The 20533-nt window shown below is 42.4% G+C and overlaps 1 protein-coding gene across 1 annotated transcript in view; it reads left to right on the plus strand.

Moving 5' to 3' along the window:
• Nucleotides 1-20533, plus strand: part of ca10a (carbonic anhydrase Xa) — a 937335-nt gene that overhangs the window by 738387 nt on the left and 178415 nt on the right. The window contains exon 5 of the mRNA XM_037691574.1: nucleotides 330-425. Coding sequence (XP_037547502.1) covers nucleotides 330-425 — 96 coding nt within the window. The remainder of the gene's footprint in view (nucleotides 1-329; nucleotides 426-20533) is intronic.

The raw sequence follows: 20533 nt of genomic DNA on the forward strand, positions 1-20533 counted from the left end.
ATATACAGTATATATGTACAGTATATGTATATAATATGTTTACTTAAATAATCTTTTGTTGATTGATATGTTAGTTGTATTTGGTTTTTTTTTATTGAAAAATTATTTGGGTGGTTCTTAGATTTTAGTTTTGAGGATTGATTAAGTGATTTATTGATTTATTGAATAATTGATTAATTGATTGATTGGTTGATTGGCTGATTGATTGACTTTTGACACAGATGTAAGTTTCCTACTTGCTGTTCTGTTTAAAAACATTCAGAGTCTTGAAGTTGTATTCAAAGGTTTTTGTTTGAGGTAACTCTGTCCATGTCTTCTGTATGTTCCAGGTTCAACTGATTCACTATAATCATGAGCTGTATACAAATTACACCGAAGCTGCTAAGAGCCCCAACGGACTGGTCATAGTGTCCATATTTATGAAGGTAAGTCTGATAGATGCTTTGAATAACATGTCCACCAAGGTTTTATCCACTCTAAGGTAATTGGCTTTATCTCAACACAGTTTAACCCAGCAGCTGCTACAATGACATTAAAGGGTCATTATGTGGAAATTTGACAGAACTGTTTTAGATCAGAGTTTACATTTTTCATTCAAGTGATTTTGAGTTAGAAGTAGCAGTGCAAATAACATGAGCTGGATTTCTTCGGTGTCAAAACATTACAGGACAGCTGCAGTGTACAAGACATCTGTTGACCTTTTAGTACACAAGGAAGAGGTTGTATCTTTACGGTCATCACAAGCAAAACTCAATCAAAGTGCATCCAAGTGGAGCAACACTCATATTATCAGTGTCTATACTCTGCTTTTATTCTGTATTTGAAGCTATAATAAATTCAGAAACAGAATTTAAGTTTAATTGTTAAATTTTTGGCTCAAGTGTAACTTTTTTTTCTTCCTTTTTTTTAGCTTGATTAACATGGTTGTACATCTGGAAAACATTAGACTGACGTGGGAATGATTGTAAAGGAGTAAATTGAATATTAAATTAAATATTCATAAGTTATTGGTTCAACATTTACAAAGTATTGCTTAAAAATAACCATGACAAAAATGTAGGTTGTTTAAGTTAGATTTTGTTCATTTTTGATACAAGATAACAAAACAAAGTTTAGGTGACCATTAGAAGTCTGCATGCAAAATTGTATGGTAAATACATCCGATCTCTCTACGAGTATATATATATATATATATATATATATATATATAGATATACATGTATATAAATATATATATATGTACAGAAACATTAAAGTGTTTATTGTGGTGAAGGATTATTGTATGTGGAGTAAAGGGGAGGAGTTGACAAATTTGATAGCCACAGGAAGGAAGGACTTCCTGTGGTGTTCTGTGAGAGAAGGGGTTCTCTGCAGACCAAAAGTGGGCGTTTCTGGAGAATAGGCGTTTGTAGAGGACAAACACTGAATGGCTAACTGTATTTGCTGGCTCTTTATGTAAGTTACGTCAGGTCTTTTTTAAAACTGAGGGTTTCTAAGAAACAGTGTTACATCTGCTGTCAAACACAAAAAGATTCTCTTTTGTTCTTGGGTTGTAGCTGCACCTGACACAGGCTGGCTTGAGTGTGGTCTGGGTACAATGAAATACGAAGCATCTGAAGCGAAACCTGCTCCTATTTGTCAGAAAGTCTGGTCTCAAGTAAAGATCATGACTCCTGTAACGAGATAATGGCCCAAAACAAACGCTAAAGATCGCCGGTTCACGCCCCGGCCCCGACAACATCAAAATTGTGGGTGGGGTAGGTGAAACACCCACACTTGCCCCCACCCTCATTCGCCCCACTCTGGGCCCACGAGCAAGGCCCTTAACCCCAACCATGTGCTCCCTAAACAGGTCTCTCTTGAAAATGAGTTCTCGTGGCTCAATGAGACTACCTGTATAAATAAAGGCTAAATGAAAAAAAAAAAAAAAAAAATTTTTTGTCACCACTGACGTGTCACATTTGTTACGTGTCACCGCTGACAACCCGGAAATGTGTGACGGTGTAGTGACAAAAATCGATTGGCTGCTAAATGACGGCCACGGGAGCGTACACGGGAAGACTTTAACAAGAAGTTAACAAGACTAACACTTAAAAACAATTATTTGTTTGTTCAAAATTATAGCAAAGGTGTGTCTCAGTAGAATTTTTCCTTAATAAATGCACTTTAATCGTTTGCACCAGGAGTTTCGGAGCAAGACAAAGGTGGCTTTGTATGGCAAGCCAAGTGTCTCATTAATAGCCACTTTCACCTATTAATGAGACACTTGGCTTGCCATATTAGTTGAGGGCCCTCTAGTGGCTGAAAATAGTAGTGTTTAATATTTTTCGTCAGAATGAAAGAAATCATCAGATCTCAGCCAAAATTTGCTTATAAACATGGAGGGGGGCGGGGGGTAAATATGTTGCTTCACTGTATAAGTTGCAGGCATACTAATTTATTCACACAAAAAAAAACTGTGACTTATAGTGAAATTTACGGTAGTCATTTTAGAATGATTTGTTCAATTAGCTTTGTAGAGATCTAGTAGAGTGCTGTATGAATGAGTAAATGAGGACACAGATTGTAGTATAAAGTGGTTCGAGTATCTTGATAAGATAGAAAGGTGCTATATAAGTACAGGGCATTTATCAAAATAATATTGTAAAACATTACTTATATAAAGAACAATATTAAATTGTACAACACGAAGCAGAACACTTGTGTTGATTTACAAAAACTCCTAGAACTTCAGATGTCAGTGCAGTAAAAGCACAAAAGATCTTTAGGCTAATGCAAAAAAAAATGTCCTGTGATCTAATTTGCTATAACTAGAGAAATTATACAGCATTTTATACAAAAATGCAGTCTGAATGCTGAGTGCTCTTGCTGAAATTTGTTGAAGCTGAAAATAAATAGTCAAAACACAAACAATCAGAACAAAAGCTAAAATTAGCTAAACAAATGCTAAAATAGGCAAAATAGTAGCTAAAATCTAAAATCAAGGAAACATTAATGAAAAACTTAAATTAGCAAAACAGTAGCAAAAAGCTAAGAATAAAGCATGCATGCTGAAGTAAAGTTTAGTTCACAAACATTTTTAGGAACCCCAAGAATTCTTCATTTATTTTAATGAAAAACATTTAAATAAAGTTAAATATTTCAAGATATAATAAGGTTACAAAAAACCCCCCAAAAAAAACATAGTCACAAAGATATATAAATGCTAAAATTACCTGAATCTATGTTGAAATACCCATAGTGACAGCCCATAAATACATACGGAAGAAACTAATTACAGTAAAACAAGAGTGAATATTTTGAACTGGGCTAAAGAACAAATAGGCTGTTCAGACCATTTGGGAGATAAATTAATTTTACCTTACTGATGTTTTTTTGTCACATAGGGGTTGGTTTGACTAGTCAACTAGTCAATTCTAGGACATCTTTTGAGTTTTAAAATTTCACGTTGACTAGTCGCAGTCACCACCGCCTGCCCCGCTGATTTTAGTTTTATTTTATTTAATCCACGTGGATTAAATAAAATAAAATTATAAACAACAAGGTGGTTCGAGCTGTCATTTCTAACCCGGGCCTGTGCCTGGCCCGGCCCGGCCCAGCCCGAGCCAAATTAATGTGCTAGATGGGTGGGTCAGTGTCAGGCTTTTGATTGCATCAGCGGACGCACGCAGCTGACGATCCAATTTGGATCACTACCAGCCGCTCGCAGCTGTTTGACCGCTCGCTGACCAGCTGGTTAAAAGATGCACAAAAAAGTCCAGATGGATCACTGCCATTGACCCACCTGAAGCTTACCAGCCGCCGCGTTAGTGAACGTGTGTGGCCGAGCCAGAACGGTTGAAAGGGGTATAAAAAAGTCCAGATAGAGGACTGCCGGTGACTCACCTGAAGCTTACTAGCCGCCGCGTCAGTGGACGTGTGTGGCCGACGACTGTTATTAACTACAATAACTATAATATTATAATAAGGTGGATTCCACCACCGATCGCCCTGCTATTTTTAGTTTAGTTTTTTACGTGCCACACATTTATTTTACTTTTGCAGCTTAATAATTGTTTTGTTTTTCCTGTGACTTATTTGCAGTATGATAAATGGTAGGAGCATGAATATATGCTCTTGATGTTTTGTTGTTCTTTTCTTGGTAAATAATAAATTATTTTTTTTGTGACTATGATATAGCGTGGGCAGCACGGTGGCGCAACTGGTAGAGCTGCTGCCTCTCAGCGAGCAGGTCCCTGGTTCAATCCCCGGTCCAGGGGCCTTTCTGGGTGGAGTTTGCATGTTCTCTCCGTGCATGCGTGGGTTTTCTCCGGGTACTCCAGTTTCCTCCCACAGACCAAAAACATGCATGTTAGGCTGATTGGTAACTCTAAATTGTCCCTAGGTGTGAGTGAGAGAGTAAATGTTTGTTTGTCTCGTTTGTCTCTATGTGGCCCTGTGATGGACTTGCGACCCGTCTAGGGTGTACCCCGCCCCTCGCACAGTGATTGCTGGACATGGGCACCAGCGACCCCCGTGACCCAAAATGGAATAAACTGGTAAAGATAATGGATGGATGGATGGATGGATGATATAGCGTCTTGAATTCCTATAACGTCACAGCAACTAGTCGACATTGACTCGACTTTTATCATGTTGAGGTCGACTTTAAAAAATACATGTATGTAATCATGCAACCCCTACAATAATCATGCTCAATACGAGAAGAACCGCAGGTTCAGAAACTTGGTGCATGTGCTTGGCTGAGAAGCCATTGGGTCAAAGCTACCATCTGAGGGATTATGACAGAATGCCTCTAAGTTAGAATCCTGCCTAGATGTGCCGATACCGAATCACCTCAGATCTTTGGTTGGTTTCTGATAGCCAGCTCCAGTTGGTGTGGAGAGCCGCCCACGACCAGGACAAGGTCTGGTCGAACTGCGGCTGCACCTCACCAAACGTGCACTGCATGTTTGATGAGAGTGTGGTGCTAGATGACTCCCAGATGACCATTCTGGGTTGACGTTTTGCGAGTAACAGAGGGGGCAGCTGTGGCTAAGTGATTAGATCAGTCATCCTTCAATGCGAGAGTTGGGTTTCAATTCAATTCAAATTCAAAAATACTTTATTAATCCCAAAGGGAAATTATTTGTTGTTGTAACTCGTTATCCTCATTTCATTAAGAGACGTTATAGATACTGATGGCTGTAGGCAGGAAGGATCTCTTAAAGGTCCATCCCACAGTGGATCCTAAGAAACTGGCTGCAGATGCCGTCCGATCCGTCCACCCAGACTTTGCAGGCCTCTCGGTTCCCCCGGGCTGTAGGACCGCCTGAATGCTGGGCAGAACTCCTCCCAGAGCGATGGCCACTCCTCCCAGCGGCCTGCTGAGCTCCTCATTACTGTGGACAGCCAACTGTAGGTGCCGAGGGACGATCCTGTCCTTCTGCTGTCATGAGCCGTGTTTCCTGCTAGTTCCAGGATCTCAGAGGTCAGGAACTCAAGCTCAGCTGGCAGGTAGATGAGAATGCATCCACAGAACATCCTTTCAACTCATTTGAGATTTGGGGCTGTAGTTGAGATATTATTTGAGCTTTGGAGATGTTAATCAGCTGCTGTTGGTCATAGAAAACTACCTTGTTGCCATGGTTACGCTTCATGACAAATGTCCAAAACTAAAAAAGTTTCAGTAAAAATCCTTCCAGCTGCACAGCATCCGATACCAGAGGAAACAATCGTCCAAAAACTGTGATTTACATCCAGAAAAAGAGGAATTAAAGTTTCCAAAAGCAAAATCTCTGAATGAAAGTAAAAGAGCTACTTCAACATGCAGCCACCTTGAGCGGCGCAATTCTAGAACATGTCCAATTTCAATTCCACTAGCAGTCACATGTTGAAGTGTCCCTGGGCATTGCCCAGCTCACCCAGCCGGAGATAGAGATTCTTGCCAGGGGACTGAACTTTGCGGTTGCACCAAGTAGAATGCCTCTTGTGGAGATGATCACAGCCACAGAATCAGCCATCCACAACAACAAAATTAAAGAGGATGAAGCAGAACAACTCAGAATCAAAGTTTCAGCCTGTCTCAGCAATGCCAAACCACCACCTTCCAACATCAGTAGAGAGGAGAGGGATGCACTCACCACTCTTAGCAAGGACAAAAAAATCATAATTCTCCCAGCAGACAAAGGATGGTGCACAGTGATTTTGAACCAGAAAGACTATCATGAGAAAGTTATGACACTCCTTAGTGATTTAAACGCTTATGAACCTCTGAAAAGAGATTCAGGAAGTGGTTATAAGATGAAATCGATAGATTGCCTGAAAATTTTGGAACAGGACAAAGCTATTGACCGTTTTCTGTAACACAGACTGTATCCAGGGGAGGCCACACCTAGTCTGTATGGTTTACCTAAAATCCACAAACAAGGTGTACCTTTAAGGCCAATTGTTAGCATGATTAACTTGGTCACTTACAATGTTTCCAAATATCTGGCATCTGTACTCATCCCTTTAGTTGGCAGCTCAGAAGACCACATACAGAACACCATGGACTTTGTGGATAAGGTGAGGCATGTCATCATGGAGACTGATGAAACAATGGTCTCTTTTGATGTCACATCACTCTTTACGTGCATTCCTGTTGATGATGCAGTAGAGGTGGTCCGTTTAAGATTAAAATCAGACACCACGCTGAGCAGCAGGACCACGCTTTCCACAGAACAACTGTGTCAACTCTTGAAACTGTGCCTGCAGTCAACCTACTTCACATATGGGGAGCAATATTATAGGCAGAAACATGGGTGTGCTATGGGGTCTCCAGTTTCTTCTATTGTTGCCAACCTGTACATGGAGGAGGTAGAAAAGAGAGCCTTGACATCCTTTTCAGGGACACCACCAAGTCATTGGTTCAGGTATGTTGATGACACCTGGGTTAAAATTAAATATCAGGAAGTCCAATATTTTACTGACCACATCAACTCTGTGGATAAATACATCAAGTTCACACGAGAAGATGAAAAAAATGGCAAGTTGGCTTTCTTGGACTGAGATCTCAGTCTCTGATAGAGGATAATTGCAAACAGAGGTGTACCACAAACCCACCCACACAGACCAGTATTTGCAGTTTGACTCCCATCACCCTTTGGAGCACAAGTTAGGAGTCATCAGGACTCTTTACCACAGAGCAGACAGCGTCCCCACTAACTCAGGAGCCAGGCAAAAAGAGAAATCCCACACAAGACAGGCTCTAGAACAATGTGGATATCCTAACTGGGCCTTCCTGAAGCAGATAAGAAACCCAAACAGGACTCCAGTCAGCCATCAGGTGAAAAGGAGGAACCCAGACCCAGACCAGTGGTCATTCCATATGTTGAGGGAGTATCAGAGAAACTGAGACGTTAATTTTCTAACCACAACGTCCCAGTGGCATTTAAACCCAAAAATACATTACGGCAAAGACTGGTTCATCCCAAAGATCCAGTCCCCCGGCACGAACAGAGCAATGTTGTGTATGCTGTTCAGTGTCAGGAGGGCTGTGATCAGTCTTACATCAGGGAAACTAAACAGCCACTGGCCAAAAGGATGGCCCAGCACAGAAGAGCAACATCAGCCCAGGACTCTGCGGTCTACACTCATCTCCAGGCCAGTGGTCAGTCTTTCAGGGATGAAGATGTTCACATCCTGGATAGAGATGAACAATGGTTTGAGAGAGGAGTAAAGGAGGCCATCTTTGTGAAAATAAATTGTCCATCATTAAACAGGGGTGGAGGCCTCCGAGTTCATTTGTCCCCCTCTTACAATGCTGTTATTGCTAGTATCACTCAGCCTCCTGTGAATAGTAAACAGCCATCAGTGTACTAATAATCCATTGTTAGGCTGATGGTCCTTCTTGATCATGTGAGCAGCTGGTTTTGGTTGTCAGCAGTAAAACTGGTTGATCCACTCTGAGAAGGTGCTTTTATAAGACTGAGCTGAAAACAGCACCTCAGACTGAGGAAGTCTTTCGGATGAAAAACGAAACGTTTCTACGTTTTTTTTGTCTTGCTTTGTTTTGTTTTGTCAATGTCCAGAGGACCAGATTTAACTTTTTTAGATTTTTCTACCTAGATTATTGAGTCTGCATCAGGATATGAATTAAACTGAATTTAAACTGGGTTTGGGAGACACTTGCCTCTGGAAGTGAAGCACTATGAAAGTGTGATTGATATCTCCCACATAAGTAAGCAAGATGACTTACAAAACTTTAGTGATTCTCTTTGAATTTTGTTAATAAAAATTTAACAAAACTGAGTAATTTAAAAGTTGCTGGGTCATCATCAATCTTCTCTTCTGTAATAAATCTGTTTATTGTTTAGGCCTGAACTCCATGAACGGGTAGTCAGAAAGACCACAAGTTATCGCTACATCAAAGTCAAAGTTAAATTTCTTTATTTGTCAATGTGTCTTGTCTTTATTGTCACATGTGGTACATGTGGTGGAACAAAATTGTGTACACAGGGTCCCAGATACATCCAACAAAAATATAAATTGTAAAAAAAAACAGGAATCAAATGTAAGATTTGAACTAAGAAATATGTTAAACTAAGAATATACTAAGCACTAGTAGTGCAAAACAATAAGCCGAACAACATCAGCACAAACCTGAGTGTTTGTGAGCAGGTGAGTATGAATTAACACAGCAGCATGAAATAAATGAGCAGCATAAGATCAACAACACGGATAGTCAGCAGCACATATGAACAATCAAGTGGCATCACAGTGTTTTTTTTTCACAGTGATAATCCTGATTAGGGATTTATAAGGCTTAACAGCTTCAGGGTATAAGCTGTTCCTCAGTGTAGTGGTTCTACACTTAATGCTCCTCAAACTCCTGCCTGAGGGGAGCAGGGCAAAAAGTGTGTCTGCTTTGTAAGTGGGGTCCTTTATGATACAGGTGGCCCTCTTCCTGCATCTAGAGGTGTAGATGTCTGTGATTGTGGGGACTCCAACAGTCTTCTGTGCAGCCTTCACCACTCTGCAAAGGTTTTCCTTCTGCAGCTTGCAGTCTCCATGCCACACGTTGATGATGGAGCACATGATGCTCTCCACTGCACACCTATAGAAGGAGGTGAGGACTGAGCTTCCCAGTACAGCTCACTTCAGCCGTCTGAGGAAGTCGAGTCTCTGATGTGCTTTCTTGATCAGGCTGGTAGTGTTGGTGCCCCAACTGAGGTAGTCATTCAGCTGCACACCCAAGTAGCTGCACACCCAAGTACTTGTAGCTTGAGACCACTTCCACCACAGATCCTCCTATATTCGGGGGGGTGGGGGGGTGGGGGGTTCATCTGAAGTCCACAACCATCTCCTTCATCTTCTTCACATTGATTGGTTGTTCTTCCTGCACCAGTTCTCCAGGTGTTCCACCTCTTGCCTGTAGCTGGACTCATCGTTGTTTGTGATGCATCCAATCACTGCTGCAAACTTTACAATATGACAACCTGTATGGGTAGGTGTGCAGTCGTACATGTGCAGAGTGAACAAGAGAGGGCTCAGCACACAGCCCTGAAGGGAGCCAGTACTGAGGCTTATGGTGGAGGAAGAGAAATTGTGGATCCTCACAGACTGTGGTCTGTTTGTTAAGAAGTCTAGGACACAGTTGCAAATGGAGGGGCTTAGTCCTAGTGTGAATGGTTTGTTCATCAGGTTCTGGGGGATCATGGTATTGAAAGCAGATGTGAAGTCCAAAAAGAGCATATGGACATAGGAGTTCTTCTCCAGGTGAGTGAGAGCAGTGGGGACCACAGAGGAGATGGCGTCTTCTGTTGATTGATTCTCTGTATACATACTGGTGAGGGTCCTCGCTGATGTTGATGGTTGTTTTGATGTGGGTCATGACCAGTCTTTTGAAGCATTTAGCTACTATCGGGGTGAGGGCTACTAGCCGATAGTCATTCAGACCAGTCACTGTTGAGCTCTTTGGGACTGGGATGATGGTGGTGGTCTTCAGGCATGTGGGAACTGTTGCCAGGGTGAGGGCGGAGTTAAAGACATCGGCCATCATCTTGCAGAGCTGATCGGCACAGTCTTTAAGCACCTTCCCGGGGATGTTGTCTGGGCCAGCTGCTTTGTGAGGATTAATCCTCCTGAAAGTACTCCTTACTTCGGCCAAGGTCATTCTGAGAAACTCTTCTTCCGGTGGTGAGGGGAGTCTGGTGCTGGGTGGTCTGTTCAGGTCTTCAAAGCATGCGTAGAACTTGTTGAGGGCATCATGCAGTGATGAGTCCCTAGGGTATTGTGCACCTCTGCATTTATAATCTGTTATACATGTATTGCCTCTCCACATGTTCTGTGGGTCTTGTGAGGTGAATTGACCCTGGATCTGTGCATCTGTGGCTTTGGCCCTTATTACTAGCAACCAGCTCTTTCCTTGATCACATCCTTGATCTGCAAAGTCAGCTTAATTTTAACATGTTAACTATGATGGTTCTGTTCTTACATTGCTTGGCGTCTCAAAGGCTTAACAGCAGTGGTTTGGCTTCTATTCGTCATGCCAGGTCAGTTAATTAGGAAATCACACTATGATGGTCAGAAGACATCTAAGTCCTGGAATAAACTTTTTTTTTATGCTTACAGAAAAACAGAGTAGGTGCACATTTCAGAACTTTTAAAGTTTAGTCTGTTGGTCTGACCCATTGCATTTGTCCCCGCTCCTCATGTGGCCTATTGGAAAAATTTATTGCTCACTTTTGTAGTAGAACATGACCAGAAATTAAAATTAAATTTGGAAAACATGCTTTAGCCTAAGAGCAATAGTCAATTCAAGTCAGATGTATTTAGATGTATACTGTACACCACATTTAAAACAGAAACTTTTATCAAAGTGCTGAACAAAAAGATCACACCATCAGCTAAAAAGTAACAAGATATAATTACAGCATATAGAATAAAATATAAAAACACTAAACATAGTTAGAAAAAATTAAATACTAAATCATATCACCCTGTGTCAAATGTTGCAGAATAATAACAAAAAGCATAAACACAGTCAGAAAGAATGAAATACTAAATCAAAGCAGATTACCTTGTGTTAAGTAGGAATAAAACAAAAAGCATAAAGACAATCAGAATAAATGAAAAACTAAATCTAAATCACATCACCCTGTGTTAAATCTCAATGAGTACAGATGTGCGTTCAGAAGAGTTTTAAAAGCAGAGACTGAAGTGACCTGTCTAATGTTGAGGGTAAGATTGTTCCAGAGTTTAGGGCCCATGACTGAAAAGACACAATCTCCTCTGAGCTTCAACCTGGTTTTTGGTACCACCAAAATCAGCTGGTCTTATGATCTCAAACCCAGAGAAGGAGCATAACTTTACACCTCTAGATGTAGGAAGAGGGTCACCTGCATCAAGAAGGACCCCACTCACCCAGCACACACACTTTTTGCCCCGCTCTCCTCAGGAAGGAGGTTGAGGAGCATTAAGTGTAGAACCACTAGACCAAGGAACAGCTTCTACCCTGAGGCCGTTAGACTCACAAATCTCTAACCAGGATAATCACTGTGAAAATCACATCATGTTGCTGCTGATCTGTTTCATGTTGATGTTCATGCGTGCTCATCTACTCACACAGACTCATGCTCATGTTTGTGCTGCTGTTCAATGTTTTGTGAATGTTTTTATGATATTAGTGCTTAGTGTATTTTTAGTTGATGTTTTTCTTAGTTCAAATCTTAGATGTTATCATTGTCTTTCTTTTACATTTTATTGTTGGGTGTAACTGGGACCCTGTGTACATAATTTCACTCCACCACATGTACCACATGTGGTGCAAACGACAATAAAGAATCTCTGACTCTGATAAGGATGAAGACGGTCGAAGAGGTATGAGTGTGCAAGGCCATTAATGCACTTGAATGTCAGCAGGAGAATTTTAAAATTTATTCTGACACACCCAAAAAAGCCAGTGAAGGGAGGATAGAACCAGTGAAATGTGCTCAAACCTACGAGTTCCTGTTAAAAGTAGAGCTGCAGCATTTTGGATGAGCTGGAGATGTGAAAGAGAAGCATGATGGACCCCAACATAAGGCGTGTTACAGTAGTCCAGCTGAGTTGTAATGAATGCATGGACTAATTTTTCCAGGTCGTATCTGGACAGCACAGATAGCTATCTGACTCAGCTGAAAGAAGCTTTTTTGAAGAACAGAGTAGATCTTCTAATTAAACTTGAAGATTGAGTCTAAAACAATTCCAAGATTGGTAACAGACTTAGATATGGCTGCAGGTTTACAGGATCAGTGACTGTGGCAGATGTAGGGTAAAACACAATGACCTCAGTTTCCTGATCATTAAAACTCAAGAAGTTTATAGCATCCAAATCTTGATGTCATCAAGACATTTTAGCAAAGGGCAAATGTAGTAGGAACTGTTAGCTTTCAAGGGCGGATAAATATGAGAATCATCAGCATACGAGTGCATAAAGCGCATGTGTGCTGCTGAGAGCGGCTGCCTGCCTGCCGTACTTGTTTATTCGCTTTTATGTAATTTTACCCTTTTCAAACTGTGCTTGCACTGTATAGTGTGGTTTCAGTGGGAAGCACAAGTATCTGACAGTTTACCTCAAGCCCCGGTACGTCACTGCAGTACAGCGGCAGCCAGTGACTGTGAGAACTGTACGGAGGTGGCCACAGGAGGCAAGGGAGACCCTGCAGGGCTACTTTGAGGCAACTGACTGGGATGTTTTCTGTGATGCACATGGGCAGGCCATTAACACACTCACTGACTGTGTTATGGATTGTATTAACTTTATCCATCCATCTATCATCTTTTACCTGCTTCTGTATTAATTAAGTAAACTAAGGACCCAGAAATGCTACCAACACACAAAAAAACATTTACAGGCTTTATTTTAAATGAAGACTACAGCTCTGGGCACTGGACCTCAGGGACTGATTTGCAGATCTGAAGCAGAGAGAGGCAGGTGAGTGACGGGGCAAGGCAGGTCAATTTTAGCTCAGAAAGATTAGACCAACCTGTCAAGGATTAGGACATCCCAGGAGAAGCACGGTCCAAGCAAATGGTCCAGATAGATGATGAGGTCTTCACAGAACAAACGGGTTAGAAATGACATGACTTGAATTGTTTGACCCGTGACACATGAAATGTGGGATGGATGTGCAGGGCACGTGGGAGGTGTAAGCGAACAGCAACAGGATTGATAATCTTTGCAATGGGAAATGGACCAATGAACCTAGGAGCCAGCTTACGGTTCTCCACCTTGAGAGGGAGGTCTCTGGTGGAGAGCCATACCCTCTGCCCCTCCTGGTATGCTGGGGCCGGGACACGGTGACAGTTGGCACAGCGAGAGTAGACTGCTGTGACAGATTTGAGGGTTCTGCGGGCTCTCTTCCAGACATGATGACATCGCCGCGCCATGGTGTGAGCAGAGGGGACAGTGGCCTCCTTCTCCTGTACAGAAAAGACAGGAGGTTGGTAGCCATTTACCACATGGAAGGGAGACAGACCAGTGGCACAAGATGGTAAGCAGTTAAGGGCAAATTCGATCCATGGCAAGTTCTCAGACCACTTAGAAGGATCTTGCTGACAGAGAGCTCTGAGTTTGGTCTCAATCTCCCGATTAGCTCTTTCTGTTTGACCATCAGTCTGGGGATGAAAACCAGAGGAAATACTGCGATTGATGCCAAGCAGACTGCAGAACTCTCCCCAGAACTGGGAGACAAATTGTGGACCCCTGTCCGAGACAATGTCACATGGTAGGCCATGAAGACGATAAACTTAACGGGCCAGGACTGAGCTTAACTCTTTAGCAGAGGGGAGCTTCTTGAGGGGAACAAGGTGAGTCATCTTGGAAAAGCAATCAGTTATAGTAAGCAAGACAGTGAATGAGGGATTCTGGCAAACCTGTGACGAAGTCCATTGCAATGCACGCCCATGGTCTGTGGGGAATAGGAAGTGGTCGGAGTAGCCCAGATGGTGGCCTCCTGGAGGGTTTGACTTGAGCACATGTTTGACAGGAGGTAACAAAATCTTTGACATCCTGGACCAAGTTCTTCCACCAAAAACTGCTCCGAACCACTGACAGTGTCCTGCTAATTCCTGGGTGGCAAAACAGACGAGATGAATGACAGAAGATCAGTACCTCTGAGACAAGGTGATCTGGGACAAACAAACGATTAATAGGACAATCCTTGGGAACAGGATGGTCATGGTGGGCCTCCTCAATCCTCCTCTCCAGATCCAAACGAGTGACCCCCAACCTTACAGACTGAGGAAGAAAGAAAACCTCACCACCGGTCTGTTCCTCCCCAGCTGGCTCATGTAGCCGAGAAAGAGCATCAGGTTTTGCATTCTTGGACACGGGTCTGAAAGATAATGAGAAGTTGAAACGACTGAAAAACAGAGTCCACCTGGCCTGTCTAGGGTTAAGCCTCTTGGCAGTCTTTAGGTACTCAAGATTCTTATGGTACGTCCATATGATAAATGGATGCATTGCTCCCTCCAGCCAATGATGCTACTCCTCTAATGCTAGTTTGACTGCCAACAACTCTCGGCCACCAACGTCATAATTCCTCTCAGAGGCAGAAAAACACCTGGAAAAAATGCACAGGGATGGATCTTAGCATCAGAGGGAGACCGTTGACTCAGTACGGCACCCACCCCAGTATTAGAGGCGTCAACCTCAACAATGAACTGTTGAGTGGGATCAGGGGAGTTGAGAACAGGGGTGGATATGAACAGGTCCCTGAGAAGGGTGAAAGCTTTGTTGGCTTTATCAGACCACAAAAACCTCTCCTTTGTGGATGTGAGAGCATGGAGGGGAGCAGCAATGGAACTGTAGTTCTTTATGAACCGACGATAAAAATTTGCAAATCCTAAAAACCTTTGAAGTTGCTTACGGTTTTCTGGTTTGGGCCAATCTTGAACAGCAGAAACTTTAGCTGGGTCCATAGACACCTGATCAGGGGCAATGATGAAGCCGAGAAACGAGGTTGTGGTCTTATGAAATTCACATTTCTCTGCTTTAATGAAAAGATTGTTCTGGAGAAGCCGGAGGATGACAGATCGAACATGTTTCTTGTGAGTGGTTAGATCCTTGGAGAATACAAGAATATCATCAAGGTAGACTAACACATATCGCCCCATGAAGTATCTAAGCACATCATTAACCAAAGCCTGAAAAACTGCAGGAGCATTAGTGAGGCCGAAAGGCATCAATAAATACTCATAGTGACCTGTTGGTGTGTTGAAGGCAGTCTTCCATTCGTCTCCCTCTCTATTTCTGACTAAATGGTATGCATTACGCAAGTCCAACTTGGTAAAAACATTGGCCCCTTGAAGCAACTCAAAAGCAGTATTCATGATGGGAAGAGGGTAATGGTTCTTTACAGTGATGTTATTGAGACCTCGATAATCAATACAGGGGCGTAAGGAGCCATCCTTCTTCCCCACAAAAAAGAAACTAGCACTTGCAGGAGATGAAGATGGGCGAATAAGGCCAGCCTTACAGGCGTCATTAATGTAGCTCTGCATGGCTTCGTTCTCTGGTCTAGAGAGGGAGTATAAGCGTCCCCGAGGGGGGGAGGTGCCTGGAAGGAGGTCAATGGCACAGTCATAGGGTCTGTGTGGTGGCAGAGCAGTGGCTCTGTGCTTATTGAATGCCTCCTTAAGGTCGTGATATTCAGGTGGAACTTTACTCAGGTCAGGGTAAGTCTCTCGGACACCCTCTGACGAGGAAAGAGAACTAGCATGAAGTAAGCATTTGGTAAGACAATCTTGACCCCAACCAAGCACTTCACCGGTGACCCAGTTAAGATGAGGATTGTGTGTACGCAGCCATGGAGACCCAAAGATCAGTGGTAACTCAGGTGTCTTAATAGCGAGAAACTTAATGGTTTCATGATGGTTGCCCCCTACCGTGACTTTGATGGGTTCTGTGGTGTGAGTTACCTTATGAAGGAGATGACCATCAATAGCTCGAACCTCTTGGGCACGTTCAACAGGAGTGAGATTTATCTTGAGAGTGGAGGCCAAATCGCATCCATTCATCCATTATCTTTACCCGCTTATTCCATTTTGGGTCACGGGGGTCGCCGGTGCCCATGTCCAGCAATCACTGTGCGAGGGGCGGGGTACACTCTGGACAGGTCGCAAGTCCATCACAGGGCCACATAGAGACAAATGAGACAAACAACCATTCACTTTCTCACTCACACCTAGGGACAATTTAGAGTTAACAATCAGCCTAACATGCATGTTTTTGGTCTGTGGGAGGAAAACAGAGATTCTGAGAAAACACACGCATGCATAGAGAGAACATGCAGACTTCACCTAGAAAGGCCTCTGGACTGGGATTTGAACCGGGGACCTGCTTGCTGAGAGGCAGCAGCGCTACCAGTTGCGCCACCGTGCTGCCCTGTTTTAACTTCTGCATGGATAATATATTCCACACAAAAACAGTATGCTGCTTTCCCAATAATAAACCATGGATTATCAAGGACATCAAGGCAGCTCTGAACATGAAGAAGGCTGCCTTCAGGAGGGGGGGACAGGGAGGAGATGAGGAGAGCACAGAATGAGGTGAGGGACAAGATCAGGGAGGGTAAGGAGCAGTAAAGGAGGAAACTGGAGGGCAAATAGAACTAGACTGGTTCATCCCAAAGATCCAGTCACCCGGCACAAACAGAGTAATATTGTGTATGCTGTTCAGTGTCAGGAGGGCTGTGATCAGTCTTACATGAGGGAAACGAAAAAGCCACTGGCCAAAAGGATGGCCCAGCACTGAAGAGCAACATCATCAGGCCAGGACTCTGAGGTCTACACTCATCTCCAGGCCAGCTGCCACTCTTTCAGGGATGAAGATGTTCACATCCTGGATAGTAAAGGAGGCCATCTTTGTGAACAGAAACTGTCCATCATTAAACAGGGGTGTAGGCCTCCATGTTTTTCTGTCCCCCTCTTACTGTTATTGCTAGTATCACTCAGCCCCCTGTGAATAGCAAACAGCCATCAGTGTGCTAATGATCCATCGTTAGGCTGATGGTCCTTCTTGATCATGTGAGCAGCTGGTTTTGGCTGTCAGCAGCAAACTGGTTGATCCACTACGAGAAGGTTCTATTTATATGACTGAGCTTAAAACAGCACCTCAGACTGAAGAAGTCTTTCGGATGAAAGAAGAAACATTTCTACTTTTTTTTGTTTGTTTGTTTGTTTTGCTTTGTATTGTTTTTTGAATGTCCGGAGGACCAGACTTAAGTTTTTTGGAAGAAAATTATATTAAAAAACAAAACAAACAGCCAGATTGTAAAGCAATGTAGAATACTAAAAAACAGGAACGTCTGCGTTGTTTTTTGCCATGAACTTAGCAGTTGTTTGAAGACACTTAGAGAGGTCAAGTTCGAGAGCTTTAGATCATTTTGTAAGGCGTTCCACGATACAGGAGCGGAGTAGGAGAAGGCCCTTTTGCCTAGTTCAGTCTGCACTGAGGGCACATTGCATGTAATACTGTCCTGAGAGTGCACGCTGTAGCTACACTCGCACAGTGACATGGAGGAGGAAATATATGATAGCAACAGACCAAGAAATGATTTAAAGATGAAAATGTAGTAGTGTGAGTGTCTGCGAGAAGTTAAAGTTTATTACATATAAGGCAGTTTATCACGTGTAATAAAATGCCCGTTGTGTTCTTAATAGAAACCTAAAGACTGCACCAAAACCCTATAAAAACTTCCATCCATGATCTTAATTAGTAGGATCATCAAGTGTGAAAGGGGCCTAATTGGTCACTGTTGCTTGTAAAAACAGCAGTTGTATTTTTAGGCCATTGCTTTGATATTGATTGTGATTGTAAACATAAACCATTTATTTTCAGATACTTTCATCCTTTTCAAGACTTGAATATAAGTTTGAATACAGTCATGCAATCAAATTCCAATGAGGTATCTCTATAGAGCCAATATCGGGTCATCTGGACAGTTTCTTTTTTATAGAGACGTTTTGCCCTCTATCCCGAGGGCTTCAGTCAGAGGAGTTCCAGTAAACTGTTTCCTCAAAAAGCAGAGAACTCCTTAAGTGGACCAACCAGTTTGCTGGAGCTAAGATGGTTTCCATCATCTTCTACCATACACACACACACACACACACACACATATATATACATACATACAAACATATATATATATATATATAAATACATATACATATGGTAAATGGACTGTACTTATATAGTGCCTTTCTGTCTTATTTTAAGATACTCAAAGTGCTTTAGACTACAATCTGTGTCCTCATTTACCCATTCATACAGCACTCTACTAGATCTCTACAAAGCTAATTGAACAAATAATTCTAAAGAGACTCATCAGTGCTTTAGATCACATTCATACACCGATGGGACACACATCAGAGGCAACAAGGGGTTCAGTGTCTTCCCAGGGACACTTCGGCATGTGACTGCTGGTGGATTCAAACCCCCAACTCTCGCATTGGAGGATGATTGCTCTAACCACTCAGCCACAGCCGCCCCGTATATATATATATATATATATATATATATATATATATATATATAAGCCATATAGTGTGAAGCCTGTTCTTATCCGCCACCTCTTGTGGAAGACATTTCTTGGAACAGCAGAGACTGAATGACTGAATCCCTTCTGGTGCTTCTCTAAGAGTCATGGTAAAAATGAGTGAGACGGAGAGCAGGAAATCCACATAGCAGCATGAGTGGCTTTTAATGTCTGCCTGAAAAAGGAAAAAGGTCAGAGACCAAGTAGTTTCTGTGCAATGAAGGGATGTGGAGGACAGCGTGTCTCTTTTTAATCACTTTACCCAAAGACATGTCGACAGTTAGACTTGGTGGAGTCCACTGAGCATGATTGAATGATGAACAGAGAGAAGGGAAAGAAAGAAATGGGAGAGGAAAAGGCCTGGCAGGCACACATGAAATATAAGGTGGATTTTTCAGCTGTGATCCAGTATATCAGCTCATGTGTATTGGTTGAGCTGACAGACTGGATGAGCACAGAGTGGGTTCTATTTTTTTTGTTTGTTTGTTTTTGTGAATGCTGAATCAGCATTCACACTATGGGATGATTTACAAATTTCAAAATTTCCACAAGCATACAAATCATACTTTTTGGGAGACACCCCCCCAATGCATACAGAAAAATGCTAACTTTCACAAAACCTATTTTATTAGTAGCAAAACTGAGACATTAAACACATGTGCTTACTTGGATATTGTACTAAGGTAAAATTATTTTCATTACACATTTGTACCCATCTCAAAATTATTAATAATGCGTAGTTACAGACATACAAAAAATTTATGATAAAGTACACACACCTGAGACTGAATCTCTCAGAGATAACTTTGTGAGTTTGGGGGAAAGAAACAATGTTAAATAGAGAGACACATCTTTGCTAATATCTGTGGCATACACATATTTGTCTTTAAGTGTTAATAATGTTTAATGCTAAGAACTAAAGCACTAAAAATGCAATTCTAAGAGACACTCGAACTGTTCGTGCGTCACCACGGGAGGCTGTGTGCTCCCGTGGTGACGCAGGAACAGGGTGCACGTGAAGACGACCCTCTGAACACACTAACACTTAATACAAAGTTCAATTTTTGAAATTAGATACAAAAGTCCTGTGGAGGTCAGGGGCTTTTACCTGAAAGAATACTAGTCAGTAGTGGTAACCACTAGCCAGTGTCCTCTTCTGTGCTGTTGTGTTTTGGGGAGGCAGCATTAAGAAGAGAAATGCAGGACGACTTGACAGGCTGGTGAGGAAAGCTGGTTCTGTGCTGGGAACAGAGCTGGAGTCCCTTACATCTTTGTCAGAGAAATGGTAAGCTGCAATCCATTATGGAAAATGCTGACCATCTTCTGCACGGCACCATTGTGGGAGTTCTAGGATCCCCAGCCACTCACTCACTCTTCAGCTGCAGCCCATCCCAATCAGCCACCACTCCACACCTGTGCCTGGTTTGGAGGACTACTTTGCCTGGGTATAAAAGCCTCTGCTAGACATGCCTCCAGCACTGGGACATTGTCATGCTTATGAGATTATTCCATTGACCTCAGACAATCTGCTCATCTCTGCACTCACCTTGTTCACTGCAAGGATCACCTGGAACCCTAGGACTCCTCAGACTTCCCCTCTCTGGATTTTACTATGAGAAGAAACATTACAGTAAGAGTCTAAAAATGTTAAGTCTGGTCCTCTGGATATTTCAAAAAACAAAACAAAACAAAACAAAAAATAATGTAGAAACGTTTCATCTTTCACCTGAAAGACTTCTTCAGTCTGAGGTGCTGTGTTCAGCTCACTCAGCACCTCAGACTGAAGAAGTCTTTCGGATGAAAGACGAAACATTTCTACAATTTTCTTTTTTTTTTTTGTCCTGTTTTGTTTTTTAAAATGTCCAGAGGACCAGACTTAATTTTTTAGATTTTTCTACCTGGATCATTGAGCATGCCACAGGATATTACAGTAAGCGCAAGATCCTCTCCGCAAATTGATCTGTTGGAAATCTTCCCAGGTGCTAACCTTG

Source organism: Nematolebias whitei, chromosome 17 (genome assembly GCF_014905685.2).
Source record: "Nematolebias whitei isolate Nwh7 chromosome 17, NemWhi1, whole genome shotgun sequence".
NCBI lineage: Eukaryota > Metazoa > Chordata > Actinopteri > Cyprinodontiformes > Rivulidae > Nematolebias > Nematolebias whitei.